The 12,112-nt window shown below is 48.0% G+C and overlaps 1 protein-coding gene across 2 annotated transcripts in view; it reads right to left on the reverse strand.

Annotated features, from left to right (window-relative positions):
• The window catches only part of LOC147718301 (uncharacterized), a 228,901-nt gene that overhangs the window by 175,883 nt on the left and 40,906 nt on the right, over window positions 1–12,112 (reverse strand). For both annotated transcript variants that reach the window (XM_086918259.1, XM_086918258.1), the window contains exon 4: window positions 2,716–2,763. In XM_086918259.1, coding sequence (XP_086774385.1) covers window positions 2,716–2,763 — 48 coding nt within the window. The remainder of the gene's footprint in view (window positions 1–2,715; window positions 2,764–12,112) is intronic.

Consider the following 12,112-nt stretch of genomic DNA (forward strand, 5'->3'; position numbering starts at 1 on the left):
TGATCACAGGACATCAGAATGTAAAGTTGAGTCCCATATCACAAATTACCTTTAGGCCCAGATCTGGCAAACTCCGAGTGCCTTGCCTGCCCTCCTAACCTTCCTAGAGTTACAGGTAAATTGGCAACACAGCAGACAACCTTCTAGTCCCCAGGGGAACCATGGACACAGATTGTCTTCTTTTGTTTTCTCACTCATGCATGTCCATAAATAAAACAAAAGAAAGATACAAGGAAAGTTTACAATATTTATTGAAACTATTATGCTTTTTCATGAAGCAACTGTGCTGCAATTAGAAAACGTACAACTGAGCAGAATTATCAGCTGTGTGAGAAAACTGTACATAATGAAAATCCTACCATGGCAAATGACATATCTGCCTCAGCCAATCCACACTACTTGAGCACAGTGATGCACCAGGGATCTCTGTGATTAGAACCAGACCCCATACCTGGGATTGGTAGTTAGGTGGTCTGCATCTCAGGGTACGCAAAGCTGGTCTGCCCATCCCAGGACTTTTTCTCTGCCAGAATTCTCCTCTCTGTTTACCAAAAGGTAAGTTTTGGTGTATATGATAAGTTCCTCACTTGAAAATAGCAGCTGTTCCTCTGTGTTGTGTATAAATGCCATGCTGTGTTTCTGACCTAACACTGAAAAAACAGTGCACAGTGGGGCATATTACCAACAACTGGCGAAAATTATTGCTAAATAGGCTTAGCGACAATTTTCCTATCGCCAAGCATCGGCCAGATTCTATCGCTGAGATAACGTGCTATTAGCAACGTTTATCTAAAAAGCGATAACATTTCCGGCGATAGTGGCGAAATCTGTGAATATCGCTGAGAATACAGCGATATTCATGCATTATTGGTAACAGGGTCTTAGCCATTTTATACACCTCCCATTGGATATAATGGCTAAGAACTGGTCTGAGCAGGTGTTAGTTTTTGGAGATATACGCGCTTAGCGCAAATATTTCCATCGCTACGCCTGCCTTGGCTAATAGGCGATAGTGATGTTATGGACTGTTTCCAGTCGCTAACAGTTTGGGCACACCCACTTTGCATGTCATTAGCGATAAATATCGCTGACATGCAAAGCGGGCCCCAAACCGCTCGCTATCGCCTACAAGCTGTCGCTAACATCAGTTAGCGACAGCTTGCTAGTAGAGCAATGTAATTATCGCCGCCCAGCGGCCAAAAACGTCCGCTAAAGCAGTGATAATGTCATTTCGCCAGGCTTGGTAATATGCCCCAGTGTTTTTCGACCTTGTAAAAAATGTTCAGACTGAATCCCAAGTAGTAGAAAAAAATAATATAAAAATGTGCAAGGTATTTCTGGTGTAATACTGTAGTACAAAACAAATGTGTTATGTGTAACATGTGCAAAGCAAAGCGCCCTACAGCGTGCTGCTATGCTAAAATAAGGGAAAACAAAGTGTCGTAATTTGACGGTGATCGGGTTAGCGTTAAGCTTTGCTACACGAATTTCCGCTTAACTTGACTATGGTGTTCGGAAGCCATTTTGAAAACACTGGCGTCCATTTTATATGAACGCATTGCCTCGTGGTCAGCATGCCCTTTTGTCCTTTCTCTGTACCACTGACCACTTAAACTTGCCTAGCAACAGGCTATTTTTAGTATTGGTCAAGCTCGCACATGCGCAGTTAAACCCTCTGTATTAGTGGACAGTCATCGCTTAGGAATGTTCTCCAAACTGACCAGTGGTATTGTAACCCCTCCCATGAGTTGGCTGTGTTCCAAAAATGACCTTATATGTACCTAAACTAAGTAAATGTGTTCCGCCTACTCTTTTTATTACTGTAGAACTGTATAAAAGAGGTCTCACATCGATGTTCGGTGTGATACTTCTTGCATTACCGAAGGGTGCTGTAGGAATGTACCACCGCCCATGGGGTCTTAATAAACTTGTCTTTTGCATTTCCAGTTTCCGTGCCAACGTCTGTTTTATGGTGTAGCGGGTTTCGCGGAATATGTAGGCCTGGAGAACCCAATACCACAAAAGGGCACCCTAAAGGGAACTCATGACAAACACTGGACCTGCATACCTCAACAGCCTCATACACTTCACAATTCATCCAGACACCTACACTCAGCCTTACTCTCACTTGCACACACCACCAGCTGTCTCAAATGCAGAGCAAGGGGTCACTTGTTCTCCTATATCAAAATCAAAAACATGAAACAATATCCCACAACACATCATCGCCTCCTCCACACTACTAGAGTTTGCAAGAAGCTGGAGACTAGGCTTTTTGAATAATGCTGCGGGGACAATGGTTCTTCTCACCTGCACAATCATATATATATACTCACGGGTGATCAGAGAAGTCTACAAATCAAAAAAACAAAACTTAACACAACACCTGGACAGGTGAGCAAGAGAACATATCAATTTGTTGTGCCATGTTCCATGCATTTGTAAGGTCTGTAGCCAGGGTTTGTGGTCACATTTATGGATATAATTCGCAAAATTCAACTGAGGTCTTTTTGGAAGAGGCCAACACCTACACGTATAATGCACACCATGTGTCATACTGCGAACAGGGGAGATGGTGGTTTAGTGCATGTGCTACTCAGAGGCCAACCAGGGCATGCCTTTCTTAGTAAAACACAGAGAATGGTCCCAGCTATCTCCAACACACATGAATCAATGTATACATGCTTGGTTCAATTACTAAAGGCAAACCCTTACCTGTTGTTTGATAAGGTGGAAAATCGGGAAGTGTTGGTTTTGAATATCCTGTTTTCAAGGAAAAAGAAGCAGATTTAAAATTTATAGTTATTAATGACAAAGAATTAGACATTGGGGAAGCTTCACAATGACAATGGGGTGAAGAGAACACATGCAGGTGACACTTTATGAGATGACACTTCATGCAGCCAGAGTAGAATGTAATGAGCTGTTGCAGCAACTTCCTCTCTGATGTCCCTGCTGCCTGTCTGTCTGCTGCTATGTTTGCCATGTTGGACAACCATTGCCTCCAAGATGCTGCAGGGATCCCTGGATATTTGTCTTGATATTGATACTTCTAAAACCCTAATTCCATACATCACCTGGTGAAAGGTGCAGTGTTTGCTTTATTTATTGGTGGTGAACAGAGCTTAATGTGTGGTGGTGACTGCCAGCATTGGTAACTGGAACACATTTGTAGTGATCAGGACTTATTTATAATCATCAAACTCTTATCCTTCAAAATGAGAGAAAGGAAAAGAGGCAATAAAGAAGAAGGAATAGAAAGCTAGGAAACAGGGACGAATGGAAAAATAATCTGTAAGAATGAGATAAATGGACAGGACGTCTAGGAGGATGGAAGACAGAGGCATGTGACTGAAGACCAGGCAGCTTTGATTTTTACGAGCTAAAGAGACTGGAAGTGTAAGGCAGTGAAAGAAAGTGCCAAGATTTATAACCAAGACTAGCAACCTTGGTATTTTAGTATCACTGGCATCAGACACCACCTGAAGAGAACGCCAATTAAATATTTTGGGCAGAAGAGTCGATAATATGTAACATCATTACTTTCTGGTAATCTTCATTACTCCTCGTCCTTTTGTTCTTGTCCCATTCATTTACAAAGTGAGATAACCTAACTAGCTGACAGAACAAAAGAACAAAGGAAAGCTGGCTGTACCCATCCCCCTCCCTCCGGGAGTACAGAAGCCTACCTCTCCCAGCATTCCTCATGAAATACCAAGCCAAGGATGAAGACCGGCAGTATCGGACCAGGGGAGGCATGTATTGAATGGGACTAGGATAACAGGACCAGGAGTAATGAAAATTACCTGTAAGTAATAGGGAATTACCCTCAGGTCCCTCCTGTCCTCGTCCCCTTAATTTAGAAAGTGAGGAGACCCAAGAAACAACCACCAGAATTCAACCTGGTGAGTTATTGAACAACAGAACAAGAAATTCAGGAGCACACAACATGCAGCACCCTTAAACCAAAATTAGCATCATCCCCCATAAATCCTGGAGCCGATAATGCAGCTCAAAGGTATTAGAGGGTGCCCAAGTGGCCACCCTACAGATCTTAGACAGGGGAACCCAACAAACCTCTGCCCAGGAAGCTGTCACCCCCTGGGATGACTGCCCCTGCATCCCCTCCAGAGGAGGAGGCCCTGAAAGAGAGTAAGACAACCCAATGACCTGCTCACCGCAATGAACAATGATAGGAGAAGAAGCCTTCCCTCCACAACCCAAAAAGAAAAAAAAGTTAATCAGATTTCCAAAAAGAATTATTGCGATCCAAATAGACAAGCAAAGCTATGGCAAACATCCAACAAAGACCAAGGAAGGTCATCCGAAGAGTCAAGATCAGAACTCAACTCCTGGGAGAGATGAAACAACTGAGAAGAAACTTTGGAGACAAAAGCAGAATCCAATGTAAGGACCACACCATCATCTGAAAAGGAAAAAAATGGTTCCCGTGCCACCAAGACCCCACCACTCTCCAAAACAGCGAGCCAAGGTAAAAAGCCACAAGAAAAAAAAACCACTCTAAACGTAACAAACTTGATGTCCACTTCAGGCAAAGATTCAAACGGAGGAGCCACCAATGCTCGCAGAACTAAAGTCAGGTCCTAAAAAGGAAAGGAAGGCCGCATCACAGGTAGCGACAAGGAAAAATTCTGCAGTAGATGAGAGACAAAATCCTCCACATCTGATCAATTCCCCCATGGAGAACGGAATGCCCAAACAGCATCCCACTGAGCTCTTCAAGTGGGAACTGCCAAACCTTTCTGAAAACCCTACCAAACAAATTGCAGCACCTGCTGCAAAGAGCACACCAAAGGTGACAAACCCTAAGCCAGACACCAGCACTGAAAATTACCCTAATGACGTGTATAGGATTTTAAGGTAGAAGGCAGACGAGATTGCTGAAGAGCCACAGCTAAATGTTCAATGAAAACCCTGACACCGCCAACCCTGCCTCTCAATTTTCAAACTTACAGCCGCAGCCATTGAAGATACAACATCGGAGCAGACCGAAGGGGAGATGGAGAGCAAGGAAGAAAACAGGGACCCAGCACAGCTAACAGTCTCAGCGTGGGGAATCATGACCTCCAAGGCAAAACCAGAACCACCACCACCACCACCTCCAGAGACTTCCTGCTCAGGCAAGCCAAAAACTGGGGATCAGAGCCAGTATTGGGAAAGCATAGAGGAGGCAAGATGGCAAAGGAATGGTCCGGGCATCCACTCTCCAGGTGCCCTCCTGACAAACCCGGGAGCAGAACCAGCATGGAACCAGGAATCAAAGAGGTAAAGATAAGGAAGACCAAACCTCCTGCACACAAGCTGAGAGGCCACTGGAGTCCTGGAGAACTACTGAGAGGTGGGGAAATAACAGCTGAGGGCATACGCCACCCTGTTGTCCACACCTGGATAAGAACAGCTGATAGAGACAACAGATGCCCCTCAATGCAACAAAACAAGGGGACTACCACCATATTAGGAGTTGAGGATCTGGAACCCCTCTGATGATTCAGGTAGGCCACTGACCCCATTTTCTTGGAACGCACCACCACATTGCTTCCCAACAACTATCTGGGAAACCCCATCACAGCACGGGACACCACAGTCAACTCCCGCCAATTGGAAGAGCGCTGACCCTCCTGAATGGACCAATGACCCTGAAGAGACAGAGAATCAACAGTTGCCCCCCACCCAAAAGAACTGGCATCCATAATCAGGACTGCTGGAGAAGAGGCCTTCAGCTGCATAACCTAGGAAAGATGGTCTGACACCCTCCACCAGAGTAGGGCAGGGAGGATGGAAGGGTACACTGGACGCAGAAGGGCCAGATTGTGAGACAACCGCTCCCAATGAGCTAGCAGGTACAACCACAGAGGACGGAGGTGAAAACGAGCCAAAGCAACTGAAAACACAGTCGCAGCAATGAGACTCAGAAGCCGTAATGAGAGGAGGACCAGAAAGGATTCCCCTCCCAGAACCTCTGAGCAAGAGACCTCAAGGTCCCCACCCGAGGGACTGGCAGGAACACCCTGTTGAGATCCGTTTCAAAGTGAGCTCCAATGAAAGTCAAGTACTGAGAGGGCTCCAGCTGACACTTGCGAAGATTCAAAATAAACCCTAAAGCCCTCAAAGCAGAGCATACCACTTTCTGATCCACCAACAACTTGTTCCGAGAGGGACATGAGTGAACCAATCGTCCAGGTAAGGGTAAAACAGGACACTCGGATGAATTAAGGAAGCCACCAATGGAGCCACCACCTTGGTGAACACTTGTGTCACAGATATCAGGCCAAAAGGCAGGACTTGAAACTGAAAGTGACGACCAAGAATGCAAAACCTCAGGAACTGACGAGAATATGGGTGAATCGGGACGTAATAGTAAGTGTTCTGGAGATCGAGGGTGCACATGAAATGTCCTGGAAGAGCCAACGGAATCACCCGCTGAAGAGTCTCCATCCAAAAAGGCAGATGAACCACCCATTTGTTTAGAGCCTTCAAATCCAGGACCAGCCTGAAGTGGGTAAAGTTTTGCCATAAAACGAGGAAGCATGATAAGGTCAGGATCATTCCATTCCCTCTTCAAGACCTCCCGTATGTAAGGATGGAAAAGGACATCAACAGCAGCAGCACTTTGAAACTGTCATAACAAGGAACCTTCTGACGTGCTAGGAGCCTTGCCATCAGGGACCCGCATATTAGATTTGACATGTTTTAGTAATTCTGGCAACGTATCTTTGTCAATGTACTTTCCCTTGTGCTCCACATCCCCCATCTATTCCGCCTCAGAATAAGTAACATTCGAGGAATGTACCGGCAAAGAGCCCTTGGGACGAACCTCTCCACCCCATCTCACATAGAGTCTCCTTGATTAGATGTTTTATCCTAGCATCATCCCCCTCCCTGCAGCACTTAGACCTGACTGGAGAAGGGGATGAAGAGGACTCTGAGGAAGAGGAGGGCTCCTTATGACATCTTTTGAGTGTATGCTTGCCCACGGCAGACAACCAAAGACACGGAACCGAAACCATAGGCAAACAGGTCCCAGAGAAATGAAATGAAATGAAATTTGATTTATAGAGCGCATGGTTGCCCGAAAGCGTCCCAGCGCTTGCTTAGGGAATCCGTCCTGGTATTCCTCTGCGAGATAACCCATTACTGGGCATCCCCAAGGTGAAAGCCAGGCATCCCGCTGCGAGGGGCCGTTGTGGAGATTAAGCAAGCTATTGCCCAGAGTTACAGAGTGGGACTCCATGATTGGAATAGGCACCGAGGAGAGGATTGTCAGGTCCAGGGAAATTTTGAGCCCAAGACCCGCCGAGGTGGGGAATTGAACCCTGGTCCGGGCCCGACCTCTGCATCAGGGTCTCACGCTCCAACCACTTGAGCCACCAAGAGTATCAGGACACAGTCAAAGCCTACCAGGATCTCCATTGCCCAATATCCAGCGAAACAAAGAGGGAGCCCCTTGATGAAATGAGTGGAGTCATTAAAAAATGCACAGCCAGCTGGAAACAGCAAATTGAAGACAAACGCCACAAGAAATTACAAACAAAGGAAATGAAACAGACCGCTATGCGGAACTCAGCGAAGCCCGCTCCTAAATGCACACTGCATAGGAGCCCCGCTTTTCAGTGCCTGACTTCTGGTCCCGCCTGCCACCTGAAATTCAGGCATTGCGACCCAGAAGTGGTCAGGAAACAGTCACCCTCCCGTGGGAGAGACACACTGTGCCTCCGGATGAGCCCTGCAACCCGGAGGGTGGACAAGGACACCTACGGCGAAACAGCCGGAGGAACATCCACCACTCCCCGTAGGCCCAGCAGGGAGAAAGAGGAAGCCGCACCAGCACAAATTTACTGCCCAGCAGCATAAACGTTAGTTAGAAATTACAGGAGCGTCTGAGCTCCTGTATGTGAGAAGTTGGCCTGGTATATAATGCTCACTAGTTCTAGTGATCACTTTGTACCATGCCAAGCAACCCTTATGATGATGGTTGTAATTCAACCTTGTAGACCAGTTATCCTAGTGGTAACGTGGACAAAGCAGTCTTAGGCTAAACTCTGAAAGGCATGTGAAGCCAGCTGTTATACCATACACAACCCCCTTGAATACCAAATGAAAGGGACACCACACAGATATATATTGAAAATATATATTGATTTATTAATTATTAAAATCCCCTGGACTCTTTATGAGCACAGAAGCACAAGCGTTAAATCACAAGACAGTTTAAAATACACAAAAGTTGCACAATATGGATGAGCCCTAGGGGCCACCTAAACCATATACTAAATAAGTGGTATAAGAGATACCAGGAGGAAAGTGAAGAGGCCTAGGGCCTTGGGAATCGCTGGAGCTATTCGAGACTGGAAATAACTAAGTCGGGAAAGGCCCACGGGACTCGGGTGCAGTGTTCAAAGTGCACGCACTTTACAATACAAAGTCTATGGTGCGTAAAAAGCACAAAGTTAGAAAGTTAGGAACCTTCCGAGTGACCTACGGAGCTGAAACTTAAAACACAGGCCCTTGGGGTGTGTACCAGTGCAGGAGCACCGGCGGAGCTGAGTTACCTCACCCACAGGAAGCGGGTGCACAGGGTTGAAGATGTGTCGGGTTTCGTCACGCTGGTCGATGGTGCTTGGAGCTGAAGATGCTGCAGGCGGCTCGGTGAGAAGAGTTCCGGTGGATCCAAGGGTGGATCTGAAGAGTTGAAGACCTGAAAGCAGAGGGGACAGTGTTCAAAGCCACTAGCCAGTGACTACCGTGGAACCAGATTGGAACCAGGCGATGTCGGGTGCAAACAGGCGTTGTCGGGTAGCTTCTTTCTGCAGCCACGTGGATACCCGGGGTCGAGGACGTCCAGGAGTCGGTCACGAGCTGTCCCACGTAGGCTTCTCGCTGTTGGCGGTGTCGGCGACCTGATCGGAGCAAACAGGCCTTGGCAAATGCAAGCCACGCAGAAGTCGAAAGATGCTGTTCACTCAGACCAGCAAGGTCAGAGCGGGTGCTCCTTTTCACAGGAGCTTGGGTAGGTCTGGAGCAACCAGACCTGCTGTTTAAATCTTCGGGTTCGTCGCCAAGATGGCCGCTGGCCGCGTGGCTAGTGGCCGGGATGGCGCGTCGAGTGGCACAGTGCAAAAGGGCCCCACGCAGATCGTGGAGATGCTGGGGGGCTGATCTTCGGTGCAAGGGCTGCTCGGTGGTGGGGGTTCTCAGTCCCCAAAGCACAACGTCGAGGATGCCTCAGAAGCTGCGCAGTCAGCTTTACGAGTGTCTTCCAAGAGGTCCGGTCCCACGTCACTCGGTGCCTCCACGGGTCCCTTCTTTGCAGGGACTGTGGATCGGGCTCTGAGAGGTCTGGGAATCTGGTTCTTGTCGGGCTCTGGGCTCGGGCTCCGGCGGGAGGCGGCGGCAAAGCAGACGTCGAGTTGCTGGTTGGTGCCTGTGTTCACAGGGTGGTCACTCCTTGGCCACAAGGGAGATTCTTCTTCAGTCTTCTGTGCAGCAGAATGTCGAAGTCCAGTCTTCTTCTTAGTTTTAAGTTGATTTCGGGATGATCTGCTGTGCAATGGCACTGCTCCCCCTCTTATTCCAATCTAGGGGGTGGATCACCTACTAGGTCCCTCCTCTGGGAGGAACCAGGAAGGGGGGCGGTTACACCCCCTTTCCTTTGTCCAGCTCCGCGCCAGGACTGGGGCTGGAAGGCCCCAGAACCGGTTTGGGCTGGCCTATGCACGGGGACACCTTGTGTGCCCCGGGCATGTCTGATTCTATTCAGCCCTGTCCTACCCAATACACAAAATCCTGTCTGGGGTGGTGCTCGCACCTCCCAAGGCAGGAAACCCTTTGTCCAGGCCACCATCTGCCGAGTTTCGGTCAGCAGCAGGAGGCCAGACTTGTGTCTGTGGTGGCAGCGTCCATTTTGTGAAGCTGAGGCTCTGTTTAACTTTAACCGGGGTTAGGGTTACACACATGTCGTATCCCTCTAGAAGGGTGGAATGCTATCCCCGTCGCCAGAATTGGCGAGGGGATAGTATTCCAATTCGTATGACACCTTACTCGACATGTTTTGATAAAGCCAAACCAAAGATAGCATTTAACCGCGAGGATTATAATGCACTTAAGAGTATATGGTATGGCAATATCCCGGAACAGCTTAGGGAGTGGTTCCCGACAGCTGCAGACAGGCTCAGCTCATGCCAGAGCACCATCTCACATATTTCCAAGCACTCTGCCTCCAGGATTGATGAGGCCTTCCATAGGAGTGGCTGATAGGAACATATGTGTCCAGTTTAGGGTTAGGCACAGACATACTGTACCTAAGTAAGAGGTGGTTACACCGACTTACCCCAGCTGAGTGATCAGCCAGTTGTGTCAAATATGGAGGCCAGGCCAGGGGTGGCACAATACGTGCTGCAGCCCCTGGTAGGCCTTGGATACACCTATGCCCTGGGCACCTAGGGTGCACTATTACAGGGGCTCATAAGGTGAACCAGTTCCAATTCGTAATGCACCTAGAGTGCATTGGCAGTAATTTAGAGAGAGAACAGCAGGCTGTGGGTCTGATTAGCAGGCCCACAGCCACATTAAGTCAGAAACCAGTGAAGCAAAAAGCAAAAATTTGGGGTGACCATAGGATAGCAGACCCTACTCTCCTACATAACCCCCCCCCCAAACGCAGGGACATTAGACTAACCTTGACCAGTTGTGTCTTCATGTTCTAAGTGGAAGTACCTGGAGAGACCATCTGCGTTGCCATGGTCAGTCCCTGGGCGGTGCTCCACTGTAAAGTCCATCCCCTGTAGGGAAATGGACCACCTGAGTAGTTTGGGGTTTTCACCCTTCATCTGATTAAGCCATAGGAGGGGCTTATGGTCGGTCTGAATCTTGAAGTGAGTGCCAAATAAGTATGGTCTCAACTTCTTCAGGGCCCACACCACAGCAAAGGCCTCCCTCTCTATAGCTGACCAACGTTTCTCTCTGGGGGTCAGCCTTCTGCTAATGAAAGCAATGGGCTGGTCCTGGCCATCTACATTAAGCTGTGAAAGCACTGCTCCCACTCCCAACTCAGAAGCATCTGTTTGGACAATGAACTCTCTTGAGTAGTCAGGACTCTTCAGGATAGGTGCAGAGCACATGGCCTTCTTCAGGTCATCAAATGCCTTTTGACAGATTTCTGTCCACTGAACCTTTTTGGGCATCTTCTTGGATGTCAGATCATTAAGAGGAGTCACAATGGACCCATAGTTCTTAACAAACTTCCTGTAGTACCCAGTCAGGCCCAAGAAAGCTCTGACCTGAGTCTGGGTAGTTGGAGGGGACCAGTCCTTGATGGTCTGGATCTTACTCTCCAGTGGTTGAACTTGGCCTCCACCTACAAGGTGGCCCAGGTATACAACCTTGCTCTGCCCTATCTGGCACTTTGTTGCCTTGATAGTGAGGCCTGCCTTCTGCAGAGCCTCAAGCACTTCCTTCAGGTGGATCAGGTGATCCTCCCAGGTGGAGCTAAAGACAGCAATATCGTCCAGATAAGCTGCACAAAAGTCATCCAACCCAGTGAGGACTTGGTTCACCAACCTTTGGAAGGTGGCAGGTGCATTTTTCAAACCAAAGGGCATCACCACAAACTGATAATGCCCACTAGGGGTAGAAAATGCTGTCTTGGCTTTAGACTCCTCAGCTAACCTGATTTGCCAGTAGCCAGCTGTTAAGTCAAATGTGCTCAAATATTTGGCAGAAGCCAACTTGTCAATGAGCTCATCTGCCCTTGGAATAGGGTGTGCATCTGTCCTGGTGACAGCATTGAGTCCTCTGTAATCCACACAGAACCTCATCTCTCTCTTGCCATCTTTGGTGTGAGGTTTGGGGACCAGAACCACTGGGCTAGCCCAGGGGCTCTCTGAAGGCTCAATGACACCTAATTCCAGCATCTTTTGCACCTCAGTCTTTATACAGTCCCTGACGTGGTCAGGTTGCCTGTAAATTTTGCTTTTTACAGGAAGACTGTCACCAGTGTCCACCACATGTGTACACCAGTTAGTCTGACTGGGTGTCAATGAGAACATATGCCTGTATGCCTGTAGAACTTGTCTGCAGTCATGTTGCTGATGTT

The sequence above is a fragment of the Lissotriton vulgaris genome, chromosome 4_1 (genome assembly GCF_964263255.1).
Source record: "Lissotriton vulgaris chromosome 4_1, aLisVul1.2, whole genome shotgun sequence".
Taxonomy (NCBI): domain Eukaryota; kingdom Metazoa; phylum Chordata; class Amphibia; order Caudata; family Salamandridae; genus Lissotriton; species Lissotriton vulgaris.